The following is a 13123-nucleotide window of genomic DNA, read 5'->3' on the forward strand; positions in this document are numbered from 1 at the left end:
ATTTAGAACTCTCAGGGCTAATTGCTTCTGCTGTGCAGAGACAGACTGCCTTTAAAACAGCAAAGGCATTCAGTATTTTAAGGTACGGAAGTCAAACTACATTCAATTTACACGCGGGAAAATTGCCTTCAAAACTTGCGTTCAGAGCGCCTATTCTCTTTAAGGCAGACAGGACACATCTGTAGATCTCCAGACACGATGGGGAGATAGAGAGAGAGAGAGAGAGGGAGAGAGAGCCAGAGAGAGCAGGGAATGGGGTTAGAGTAGAGAGCTCCAGTGTTAGGGGGAGCGAGCCCCAGCACAGACATCAATCCACGGCTGTTTGCGGGGACGCTGCTGTGCGCAATTGGCTGCCGCGTTGCGCCCACAAAATGCACAGTCACTCCACTTTACAGTGTATCCTGTGAAGCGCTTTGAGACGGCTCAACGACGTGATAAGGCGCCGTGTCGAATGCGAGGATTATTATTATTATTTATTATCATTATCCCGAGGTGCTACTCGAAAAGAGAAGGGGAGTTTCTCCTCCCCCAACCCCCCCACCCACCCGCCCCAAGTGTCCGTAGCTGACAAACACCAACCCCCATCCACCCAGATAATTTTGCTCCACAATCGCAACAACAACTTGCATTTACGGCAACAAATTGCCCTCACGCAGGGCAGAGTCCCGGAGCGCCCCGCGGCTGGTTGCGCCCGTGTTGGCCGCTGCCGTGTTTGCCCACAAAGCGCACTTTACGGTGAATCCTGCAAAGCGCTTTGGGGCGTCCCCCCCGACGTGAAACCCATGTGGTCGTGAGGACCGTTATTGCTATTGCGATGACTTGCCACTCGCTGCTAAATTCGTCATCGATTGACTTTGCAGTGAAAGCCGTCAAACCAGTTGACGTGTGTTAGCAAAGGTGATGGCGGTGGGGCGGAGCGGGGGGGGGGGGGGGGGGAGTGTGGGGGCAAAGGGCAGACTGGTGCCCTTTGCCTGTCTCGTTGATGTAAACGGCCTCTTTAACGCATTCGTCTATCGAACCCTGGGGTCGGGGAGGTGGGGGCGGAGAGCAGAGGAGAGGAGAGGAAAATTCCTGTGTCTTATTTCCGAGACGAAAGCGTATGTAGTGATTCAAACCACAAAAACGGAACGGACATATGTTAAATTAACAGAGGGGCGAGCTCACAGCCGGGTCGATTAAAAGCTAGTGATATCTGTCATTAATTTTCTTTGACGGGCGGTACTTTAACTCGGTAGATTACATCCTGTAAAAGCTTCCATTGATTTCCGATTTTTCTCTCTCTCTCTCACACTCTCCCTACATCGATTGGTTTTTTTCTCTCTCTCTCTCTCTCCTTTCGTTCCCCCCTCTCCAGAAAGTTGGCTTGCGAAATAAAGTCGGTCGATTTCCCACTCAACCCCCACCAATTCCCCCCACCCAGTCCGCCCAATCCTCAGGCTCGTCCAAGCCCTCCGGTGAGCAGCGCTCTGAGACGCTATCCCACATGAAGGGCGCTGTGTAAATGTTTCTGAGTGAACACAGCGCCCAGTTTGCTCCTGGCAGCGTCCTAATGGGCCAAATGTCTCTTCTGTGCAGTAAATCTCTCAATGGTAAACGCTGTAGTCCTCAGTGGTTAGAGCACTCGCCTCGCAAGTGACAGGACCCGGGTTCGATTCCCAGGCCGGGCGAAACCTTAGGCAAGTTTCCTGGCTCCGCATACCTCCGTTTAACTAGCAGTAAGTTGGAACCTGGTTCTTAGTTGATTTCCGGGGGAAAAAATCCTCCCCCCAAAAATAATTGGATCACTCAATTGTTACAAAGGCACTTAGACAGATGAGTGGCAAAACTGTGGCAGATGGAGTTCAATGTAGGGCAGTGTGAGCTCGTCCACTGTGGAGAAAAAAGATAAAGCAGAATATTCTCGTAATGGGGGAGTAACTAAGAACTGTGGAGGAGCAAAGAGATTTGGGTGTCCATGTCCACAAATCACTAAAAACTAGTTCCCAGGTGCAAAAAGTCATCAGAAAGGCGAGTGGACTGTTGGCCTTTATCTCAAGGGACCTGGAATACAGAGCGGAAGAAGTGATGCTTCAGCTGTATAGAGCGTTAGTCAAACCCCATCCGGAGACTGCGTTCAGTTTTGGGCACCGCACCTCAGGAAAGATTATATTGGCCCTGGAGGGGGTGCAGCGCAGATTCACCAGAATGTTACCAGGCCCAAAAGGGTTAAGGTACGAGGAAAGGCTGCGTGACCTTGGATTGTGTCCCCTTGAGTTTAGAAGGTTGAGGGGGGATTTGATCCGTATTTAAGATGATAAAGGGATTCGATAGGATAGATACAGAGAAGCTATTTCCTCCGGCGGGGAACCCAAAACAAGTGGACATAGTCTTCAAATTAGAACCAGGCCGTTTAAGAGTGAAATCAGGAAGGATTTTTTCAATCAAGTGGGGGGTAGAAATCTGGAATTCTCTTCCCCCAAAAGGCCGTGGATGCTGGATCCATCCACGCCGTCAAGAGTGAGGCTGAAAGGGTTTTGGTGGGTCAGGGGACTAAGGGATATGGGAGATTGGAATTGAAAGGATTAGTTGAGGTACAGGTCAGCCATGATCTAATTCATTGGGGGAACAAGGCTCGAAGGGCTGAACGGTCTCCCCCTGTTCCTATGCTCGAACCACGACTGTTTGTGGGGACGCTGTTGTTTTAAGCGAGACGCTGAGACTCCACCCTGCGTGGATGGCGCTGTATAGGTGTAAGTTCTTGTCGCTGTGCGCAATTGACTGCCGCGTTTTGCCCACAAAGCTACTTCGCTCGACAGCGTGTCCCGTGAGGCGCTTTGGGACGTCTCGATTGACGCGGTGAGGCGCGAAATCAAAAGCACGGATTATTGTTGTTATCGCTGTGGTTCAGTGGAGGTGAGGATGGGTTGGGGACCAGGGAGAGTGCGTCCGTGCTTGGACTTGGGAGCGATTGAAACCGACGTGGCGAGAACAGAGGTCACCTTGATGCTCCCGAAAAAAGTTAATGAATTAATATGAATATTTATCATCAGAATAAATAATATATTTATTAATAAGAAAATACCAGCGTTTCACCATAAATCACTAACTTCATTCATTCTTTGCCTTCGGTGATTTGACGTTTCCGATAACGCGAGAAGGAGGTGAGATATGTTTGTTTGATTGCTCGGCTTTTGGTTCGAACCGAGTGCACGATTGACCCAGTGCTTTCCCGTCAAGTCCAGCGACTGCGCATTTTTGTGCGCGAAAGCCGGCAGCCAACTTGCACCCAGCAGCGTCCCACAAGCAGACATGGATTGAGTGATCGATTTTATTTGGGGGAATTGTCAGCCAGGACACCGAGAGAGTGAAAGAGAGAGAGAGAGAGAGAGAGACAGAGAGAGAAAAACTCCCTTCTCTTTTCCAATAGCGTTGTGGGATCTTTAACACCCACCTAAACAGTCGCAGACGGAGCCTCGGTTTAATGTCTCATCAGAAGGACGGCACCTCTGACAATAACCCCCCCCTCCACCCCCCCCCTTCACCCCCCAGCTCTGCATGGGAATGTCAGCTCAGACTGGGGCTTGAACCTACGATGGTGACCTTGGCCCCTTTGCCTACTAATGCTCAGTCACTACACTTCACAGAAGCCTCGCGAGATGCCTTTGAGATGTTGTCGGGGTTTCCAGCCGCTACATTAAATGCGGGGCTCCGTGTTATCTGATTAAGGGTAAATCTCTCGACTGAGATTTTGTACTGTGAAATGGTCCGCGTGTGCGTGTGCGTTTGCGTGTGTGTGTGTGTCGCTGATGCTTGTAATCTCGGAGAGCGTGAGTAGCTGCAGAGCACTCTCTCTGAGCAAAATAAAACCCAGGGGTTAGCCGAACAACAGGCAGGTTTCCCGATATCGTGAGACTTTCACAGACTGCGGGGGCGAGAGACGGGAAATTCCTCCCGTGCTGTTCCTTTATCTCCCGCGAGACGTTGAGGCAGCAGCCAATCGCAGATTTTTTAATTTACTGTAATAATAATAATCTTTGCATTTGATACGGCGCCTGATCACGTCGTCGAGACGACCCAAAGCGCTTCGCGGGATATAATTTGGGGTAATTTTGTGGGCGAAACAAGGCAGCCAACTGCGCACAGTTGTCTCTGAAGGATTGAGCGACCACTTGTTTTTTCGAGGGACTATTGCTCCCGGAAAGCGATCCACTGATTGACTTAACAACCGGGTTCCTACTTACTTTGAGGCAAACAGAGGCGTGCGCGAGGTGTAAGGAAACCCGCCTAAGGTTTTGCCCGGCCCTGGATCCTCTCGCTTGCGGGGCGAGCGATCTAACCATTACCCCACCGGACTTGCGAGCTCAAAGCTCACAGCGAAATCCTGTGGGGAGCTTTGAAACGTTCTCTTGACGTGAAAGGCACAGCACATAACGAAGCGCAAGGATTATCATTATTATTGAAGGACGGGATTGTGCACTGACTGTTCGCGGACTTGCTGAGGATGGGTCCCCGAGGAAAGAACCAGCTGAGAGCCTCGACGTTGTCTTATGTTGAATGTGTAACGTTAATTGGACTGTATTTGCGCAGTGGAATAAGTGTAGCTTTGCCTGATCTCTGGGTCTGTGCAACTTCTTAATGAACCTGAACTAAATTCCCTTCAGCCCTAGTTTAATCAGCTTTCAGCCTCTCCGGTCCCAAAGTGCCGGAGAGATAACTGGGCCTTATGTTATGTAGAAATAGACGGCGTTCAGGGGAATTCTCGCAGTCGGTAACAGACTTCCAGGCAAGATTTCTGCCGCCTGTGCCTCAAACACATGGTGCTTTCTGTCAGGAAAAGAAGCTATGTCGATGGTCTCTGAAGGGTGTGGGTTCAAGTCGGGGACTTTGAGCTCCATAGTCGAGGCCAAAGCTCCAATGCAGTCCCCCGTAGCTCAGTGGTTAGAGCGCTCGCCTCGCAAGCGAGAGGACCCGGGTTCGATTCCCGGGCGGGTCAGGGCGAAAGCTTAGGCGAGTTTCCTTACTCCGCACCCCTCTGTTTACCAGCAGTAAATAGGAACCCGGCTGTTAGTCGATTGGCGGATCACTTTCCTCGGGGTGGGGTAATAATCCCGTTTTGTTTTTTAAAAAATAATAAATTGGTCACTCAATCCGCGGGTGTTTGCGGCGGACGCTGCCGTGTAATCGAAAAAAACCTCCGCACATAGCAACCGCAGACAACACTCCAGTGAAGCTGTGGTCCTCGACAAGTTGCAGTTTGAGTCAATTATTTTGAACGCCTGGAACGTAGTCTCGAGCGATATATGAATAAATATATAGACTTTTTGTCAACAACTTTGAGAACTTCCCGCAAACGCGATCGTGTTGAAACTCTTCGCCCTCTTTTTTGCCCTCTTTCAAATCCCTTTACTGTTTCTCCCCGAACCCCGAAAAGGTTATTCTTTCCCCCTCACTTAATCTCCGCGCTAATTAAAGGTGATCAACAGCAACGACCGCCCCCAAGTGACATGCGTAAAGCGCCTTTCACGTCGGGAGGACGTCCCAAGGCGCTGGACAGACATAGTTTCGGACCCGAGCTCGGGGTCGGGGAGTGGGGGGGTGGGGGGGCGGGTGGGGGAAGCAGGGAGATCGAAAGCATGGGCGAAGAGGAGGGTCTTGAGATGGGTCTTGAAGGAGGTGAGGGAGGCGGAGGGGGGGGTGGGGGGGGGCGATCGAGAAACGACTCCCCGTGTTTTATATTTTTTTCCCCTTCGGCTTTCCACGAGCAATCCATCAAGACTCCTGATAACTCGACCCTGGCTGGACTTGTCACTCCCACTTAAGTCGTCACGCCGTCAAAAACCCCGGATGCATACACCTCCTCTTCGACCGCGCCTTGGGTCACCCACCTACACCCCCCCCCCCCACCCACCCACCCACCCTCCCCGCCCTCCGCACCTCCTGATCCCAACCCCCAGCTCGGGTGCAAATCGTTGACCGTCCAAGCGCCTTGGGACGTCCTCTGGACGTGAAAGGCGCGAGAGAAATGTAATTTGTTGTCAGTGCTTGAAGTCGCACAACGACGAAGGAGGGGGCGAGGCGGAGGGATTGGGGTGGGGTTGGGGGGTGGGGGGTGGGCGAGAGAGTTCCAAAGCTTCGGGGCGTACTGGTTGGAAGCCCGGCCGCCGACAGTAGAGCCGAGGGGAACGGGGGGGGGGGGATGAAGCAGAAGTTATAATTCCGCAGTTACAATAGTGTGCACTTAGATCGCAGAACCTCGCTACGAAACCCTCGATATATTACCTGTCGTTCAATAACGTGACAAGTTCGGAACAGCTTAAACAATTAAAGGACCTCAGCGAAGGTGACATATCAGTGAGCACATTCGATGAGGCCTTTTTTTCCCCCATCCACCCCCCCACCCCCAACCCCGCGCTCTCCGTCTCTCTGTCTGTCTGCAATTATTTCTAAACATAACGGTCACTGTTAACTTGACTGAATGCGAACTGCGGCGCGCGGAGACCATTAAAATGGATCTCCTGGAGGCCTTCAGCGTAGGAAGGAACAACAACTCGCGATCGTGCGTCCCAGAGCGCTTGACGGTGTGTGGAGTCTGACTGACCCCGAAGCCAGGGGGAGAGGGAGGGATGGGGAGGAGAGTTTCCAGAGTTCCAGGGCGTAGTGCAGTGGCTGTCGTGGTGTATTCCCGTGAAGCGCTTTGAGACGTCTCGAAGGCGTGATCAAGTGGGTGGAAGGGGCTGGGTGAGTCGGTGGTGGTGGGGTGGGGTGGGGTGGGGTGGGGTGGGGGGGGGTACACGTGTACGTCTGCGTGCGGAGTATAAATCTCGAAGCTGCGGAACCGCTTGTAAAATCTCCCGAGCAGCGAGACAGGAGCTGAGCTCACAGGCCTCCGAGATCCTTGGCTTCTCGTCCAACAGCTGATAAAAATTCCCCCGAAAAACACTGGTTCCCCCGGGGATGAAAATAGCGATATTGCCATCCGTGCGCTCATTAATTCCGATGGCTAATTAATGCCAACGCACGCACGGTGGCTCTTGGCTTAGTTGATGGTGCTCTCACCTCTCTTGAGTCAGAACGTTGTGGGGGGGGGACGTGGGGGAGAGGGGGGGGAAGGGGGTGAGAGGGGGGGAAGGGAGTGAGAGGTGGGAAAGGGGGGGAGAAGGGGGGACGCAATTTCATTGCCACGTTTCTTCCCTCTTTCTCTTCCCCGCTCCCTCTCTCGCTCTCTCTTTCCCTCTCTCTTCCTCTCGCCTTTTCTCCTTCTTCCACCCCCTCCCCTTCTCCTTCTCTCTCTCCGCCTCTCTCTTTATTCCCCCTCGTTCGCTCTTTCTCCCCTCCTCTCTCCCCCTTCTCTCTCTTTCCCCCTCTCTCCTCTCTCTCTCTCTCCCGCCCCCCCCACCCCTTTCCATCTGCCCCTCTCTCCCATTCCCCCGCCTCCCCACACTCTCTCTCTTTCCCCTTCCACCCCTTTCCCCCCATCTCTCTTCCTCCCTCTCTCTCCTCTCTCTCTCTCTCTCTCTGCGTGTTTGGGAGTAGATTAAACACGAGCAGTGTTTGACGCTCGAGCGGTGGAGAGCAGCAATCCGGTGTGAAGTGGGCTCGGTGGCTGCTGATCACTGGGTGACGTGCGACCAGGCTGTAAACTTAAACACACGCACCTCAAACTCGGGGCTTTGAAGCCTCCGCTAATTGGCAGAAAATCCCAGCGAGCGCAGCCCTGAATCAAAGCCCCGCGCTACGCTTTGATCGCTCCTCTTCCAGGCCTCCGATACCGCTTTAATGAGAGCGAGGGATTGATCGTGGACCTGACTGCTTCCGGGCTAAATCCTTGCACTTGACGCCGCGGCTCATCGCGTCGGTCGAGACGTCTCAAAGCGCTTCGCGGGATACGCTGCGGCAGCCAATTGCGCACGGCAGCGTTCCCCCCCCCCCCCCCCCCCCCACCACCACCACAAACCCCGTCGTGGATTGAGTGACCGAATTATTATTAATTTTTTTCTCGGGAAGGGACTGTTAGCCGACGCCAATCGACTTTAAGCAGCTGTGCGGAGGAAGGAAACTTGCCCCAAGGCTTGGCCCTGACCCGCCCGGGAATCGAACCCGGGTCCTCTCGCTTGCGAGGCGAGGAGTCTAACCCACTGAGCCACAGGACTCCACGAGTCTTGTAGCTTATTGCTTAGAAGGTGTTGGTGAGCCTCAATGGTTTCCAAGTGCCGCTCCTGACGTGAATGGCGCTGTGTGGAAAGCGAGGGTATCTGTTGGTGAGCGAGCGAGAGAGCGAGAGAGCGAGAGAGCGAGCGCGCTGTGTGTCTTTATGGTAACTAATCTGTTCCTTTGTCCGGCAGATGGTTGCGACGATCACCTGGTGTCCGACCTGCCCGGCTCGGCCTTCAATTCCTCCTCGCGGCTCTCTACCAGCCACGGCCCCGGCTTCGCCAAGCTCAACAGGAGAGACGGTAATGGCGCCGGCTGGCGATCGGCCGGTTAAACCTCAAACGTTGAACGAAAAGTGACCCGATCAGACCCTCCGCTCTGTCTCACTCACTCTCTCTCTCCTCTCCCCCTCTCCAGGTGCCGGAGGTTGGTCCCCGCTGGAGTCCAACCGGCCCCAGTGGCTGCAGATAGACCTGGGCGAGAGGACGGAGGTCACGGCCGTGGCCACACAGGGCAGGTACGGGAGCTCGGACTGGGTGACCAGCTACGCCCTGATGTTCAGCGACTCGGAGAGCAACTGGAAACAATACCGGCAGCAAGACAGCATCTGGGTCAGTGCTCCTCATCATTAGCTGCTGTTGTACACCGCGCGCGCGCACGCGTGTGCGTGTGTGTGTCACATACATCTGGGCAGGTCACGCCCGCACTCGCGCCCTCTGTTTACCCGGCGGTCACTCGGAACCCGGTTGTTAGTTCGATCGGCCGATCGCTTTTCCGGGGGTAACAATCCCTTCAAAAGAAAAAAAAATAAGAATAATAAATTGGTCGCTCAATCCGCGGCTGTTTGTGGGTGGGGGGGGGGGGGGGGCGCTGCCGGGCGCAAATGGCTGCCGCGTTTCGCCCGCAAAATACACAGTCGATTCGCAGCGCAGTATATCCCCGCGAAGCGCTTTGAGACGTCTCAAGGACGTGGTGAGGCGCTCTATCTAACGCAAGGATTATTATTGCTTTTATTGTTACTCCTTATTATATTAATCCTCGGGAGCCGAGACCATTTAGGAATGAATATTTAACCTCGAGGCTTGACAAAAGGCAGGTTTCCCTGTTTATAAGACGGAGCACGAGACCCGCAGAGGCACTTAGAGCCCTACTGAGTGATAGTTGAGGCGAACCGGGGGAGCCATCAACTGTCTTCCGCAAACAGCCGCCATTGTCGAACTCTCCGAGAAGTCCTCCCGACTTGAAAGGCATTGTGCGAATGTAAATTGCCTGGCATTGTAACCGCGATCCGAAGTTGCTCTCATCTGCCTCGATTGAGATTTCTTTCTTATCTCCCTCCTGGTGGGGGAGAGAGAGAGAGAGAGAGAGAGAGAGAGCGAAAGAGAGAGAGAGAGGTTCCAGACGCGGAGAAAATTTCCGCGTGCGGGCGACGTGCGCTGTGTGACGCTCTGGGTCTGGTTCGGGTACTCTTGAGCCGGGTGATGGGGTTCCTCGGTGCTCCTGGGTTTGAGCGGGCCGGTTTCGATGCGTGGAGCGCCTGTAGCGCAGCGGTCAGAGCGCTCTCCTGGCGCGCGCGCGCGAGAGAGAGAGGATCCGGGTTCGATTCCAGGGCAGGGAGAAACCTTGGCCAGGTTCCCTTACTCCGCACGCACGGCCTCTGTTCCTCCTCTGTTTACCCAGCGGTAAGTATCTAAGGACTCCACGCACATATCTGGAGCCGGGACTCACGGTTGGGCTGTTTTCCGGGACGTTTCTGCGCGCAAACTTGGCTGCCGCGTTTCGCCCACAGGAAAGACGCGTGTGGGATGACGCCCTTTGAGGCTTCTCGACGGCGCGATAAGATGCCACGTCGAACGCGAGCAGTGTTATTATTATTATTATTATCGTCGTTTATTATTCAGTGAGTCTCTGATGGTTAGTTTACTCGGTAAGTGCTCACACTCAATTCGCTGCGTTCCCTTGGCAGTAATTATGGATTTGCAAGCAGTGATTTCTCTCTCTCTCTCTCTCTCTCTCTTTCTCTCTCTCTATAACTCGGTATTGATTGCGAAGAAACAAAAAAAAAGAGCAGGAGGCAGCGGCGAGGGTGTAAACACAGACCTCGGGACGGGGGGGAAATCGTTTGCAAATCATTCGATGTTTTGTTTTGCATCTGATTTGGGGTTTTGCACACTCAGGCCGGATGCCGGCCTCACACTCCCCCCCCCTCTCTCACCCCCCCATCTCCTCTGAACCCCCCCCACCCACCCGCCCTCGACCCTTACCCCCCACTTTCACCCTCTCGATCCCAACCCGCAGCTCGGGTACAGATCCCCTGACTGTCCCCTTGACGTGAAAGCCGCCGGGTCACGTGTTGCTGTTCGGTGCGAGAGAGGGTTAGAGAACACTCACACGCAACGCACACAGAATCCCACCAGAATTACCCGTACACAGACGGAATTTGCCGCCCTCCCACCCCCGTATTGCTCCGGGTCTAATTCTCTACCCCGTTAAGCGTGTTCGCGCCTCCGCGGGTTTCTGGTTGAGTTATCTGTCTCCAAGGTTGAGAGGCTGCGGTTTATCCTGTCGGGTCTCACAGCTCATCGCTCCCAGACACGAGGGGAATCAGTCTTATTACTCTCCGCCGCACAAGCCTGGGCATTCGTCTCACTTAATTCGCTTTCCGTCAACTCCGCACCATCGCCCGCGTCCTCCGCCACCTCGACCCCCTTCCCCCGGGCCGCCGAGACCCTCTTCCACCTCCGTCAAAGCTACCCCTCGCGGCCGCCCCCTCCCCTCAGCGAACACTCGCTTGCTTCTCGTCCCCCCGACCCACCCCCACCATCGCTGTGGAATCGTGCAGCCCCGTACCGTAGTGTTCAGAGCGCGTAGAGGAACCTGGGTTCGATTCCCCAGGCAGAGCGAAACCTTGGGCAAGTTTCCTTACCCCCACCCCACCCACACCCCCCCCACACACACACACAGTAAGTAGGAACCCAGTTGTTAGTCGATCGGATGGATCGCTTTCCCGGAGCTTAATAATCCCTTCAAAAAAAATTGGTGACGCAATCCACGACTGTGCACAATTGACTGTAATTTTTTCGCCCACAAAATGCACAGTCACTCCGCCTTCCAAGATTTCCGGTGAATCGCTTTGAGACGTCTGAACGACCTGATAAAGCGCATTATCAGAGGCAAGGGCTTTTATTATTATTATTATTACTACTATTATCATTGGCGGGGATCAACCATTCCACCCCCGCCCTCTAACACACTCTCCATCCCTCCCCCACTCCCCCAGCCCCACTTGAAGCCCTTCGAGTTGCCCGTTTCCCCCTCCTCCCCCCGTCGAGAAAGGCGCTGCGTAAATATCAAGCGCGGCTCGATAACCCGAGCAGCCTTTCGGTGTTGAAAGCGTCAATCCTATTTTGTTTCCTATTTTCTGAGATATTTTTTTCTCTCTCCCTTCCTCCTCGAGCCCCGCACTGTGTCGCGAGCTCCTCATCCAATAAGTTTGAATTGCTGGGCTGTGTAGACGACACATTTGCCCACGTATCTGATCATCCGTCTCTGTCAGTGCCTCTCTGCCTTCACGGTGGTGGGGGGTGGGTGCGGGGTGGAGGGAGTGTGGTAACTGAGTCGTCTTAACCCATCGATGGATTCTGAACGTCAGTAGAAACGAAGACACGGAACGTGTGTTTGGTTCCAACGCCCCTTTCGCGGCGGGAGAGGTATCCTCAAAGGGTTTCACGGGAACCACTGTGTGTTTTCGGGGGTGAACGGGGCAGACGATTTGAGCACGGCGGGCTTCCCAACCCAGTGGGCAATTGTTGGAGCCCTTTGGATGAGCCGTTAAGTCGTCTGGCTGTTCAGGTGGACGTTAAAGCTCCCGCGGCGCTATTAGAAAAGAGAGGGAGTTTCTCTCTCTCTCTCCCCCTCTCTCTCTCTCTCTCTCTCTCTCTCTCTCTCTCTCTCCCTCTCTCCCTCTCTCTCTCTCCCCGTGTCCTGGCCAACAATTCCCCCATTAATTAAAAATCCGTCACTCGTTTCCTAGCCGTTTGCGTGACTCGGCTGCCGCTTTCGACTACAAAACACGCGCAGTCACTGCACGTTACAGTAAAAAAACCCTGTGAAGCACTTTGGGATGAACTCATGACGTGAACGACACTGTCTTAAATTATTATTATTATTATAAGGTAAATGCGGAACCCTGGATATGCGAGTCCTAATGTTTCATTACAGTAGTTATTGAGTCTCAAGCATCGGTTTAATGTTTAACCACTTCAAACCGGGATGAATATTAGTGCATAGTGTTCGATAAACTTCTTTAATTCGGAATTGAATGCAGTTTCTCTTCCCTTTGGGGGACACATGTGATAAGTTAGGCACTTTAAGTAGTCACTGCTTCAACCGAGGATTGATTTTTAATAAAAGCCTTTAAATGTCACTGGTGATATTTATGAATGTAATTTGACCTCCGATTCTTTCACATCAAACTCCGTATAAGGCTCCCGTAGCACTCACAGTGTGTGATAATTGGAACATAGGAACAGGAGGAGGCCATTCAGCCCCTCAAGCCTGTTCTGCCATTCTATAAGATCATGGCTGATCTGTACCACAACTCCAATTACTCGCCTTTGCCCCATATCCATTGATCCCCTGACCTAACAGCCTCTTGTGGGAGAGAGAGTTCCAGATTCCCACCGGCCTTTGCGTGAAAAATTGCTTCTTAATTTCACCCCTAAATGGTCTGGTTCCAATTTTAAGATGATGCCCCCCTTGTCCTGAATTCCCCCCTCCACCCACCCACCCACCAGAGCAAATAGTTTATCTGCAGCTACATCCAATCCCTTTATGATTACAAATCAATTCAATTATAGCAATAACCCTGGTGAGTGATGTCGGGCCCTGTGGCGTCGTTGAGAGGTCTCAAAAATGCTTCGCGTGATGCGCTGTAAAGTGGAGTCACTTTGTGTCATTTGTGGGCGAAATGTCTGGAGACCTTTAACACCCA

General features: G+C 53.2%; 1 protein-coding gene across 1 annotated transcript in view; it reads left to right on the top strand.

Moving 5' to 3' along the window:
- The first annotated feature begins 814 nt into the window (after nt 1-814).
- Nucleotides 815-13123, top strand: part of LOC103173149 (contactin-associated protein-like 5) — a 104471-nt gene continuing 92162 nt past the window's right edge. Inside the window, 3 exon segments of the mRNA XM_042336193.1 lie at nt 815-887; nt 8322-8432; nt 8548-8741. Of these exon segments, the coding sequence (XP_042192127.1) occupies nt 815-887; nt 8322-8432; nt 8548-8741 (378 nt within the window).

The sequence above is a fragment of the Callorhinchus milii genome, unplaced genomic scaffold (assembly GCF_018977255.1).
Source record: "Callorhinchus milii isolate IMCB2004 unplaced genomic scaffold, IMCB_Cmil_1.0 Scaffold6, whole genome shotgun sequence".
NCBI lineage: Eukaryota > Metazoa > Chordata > Chondrichthyes > Chimaeriformes > Callorhinchidae > Callorhinchus > Callorhinchus milii.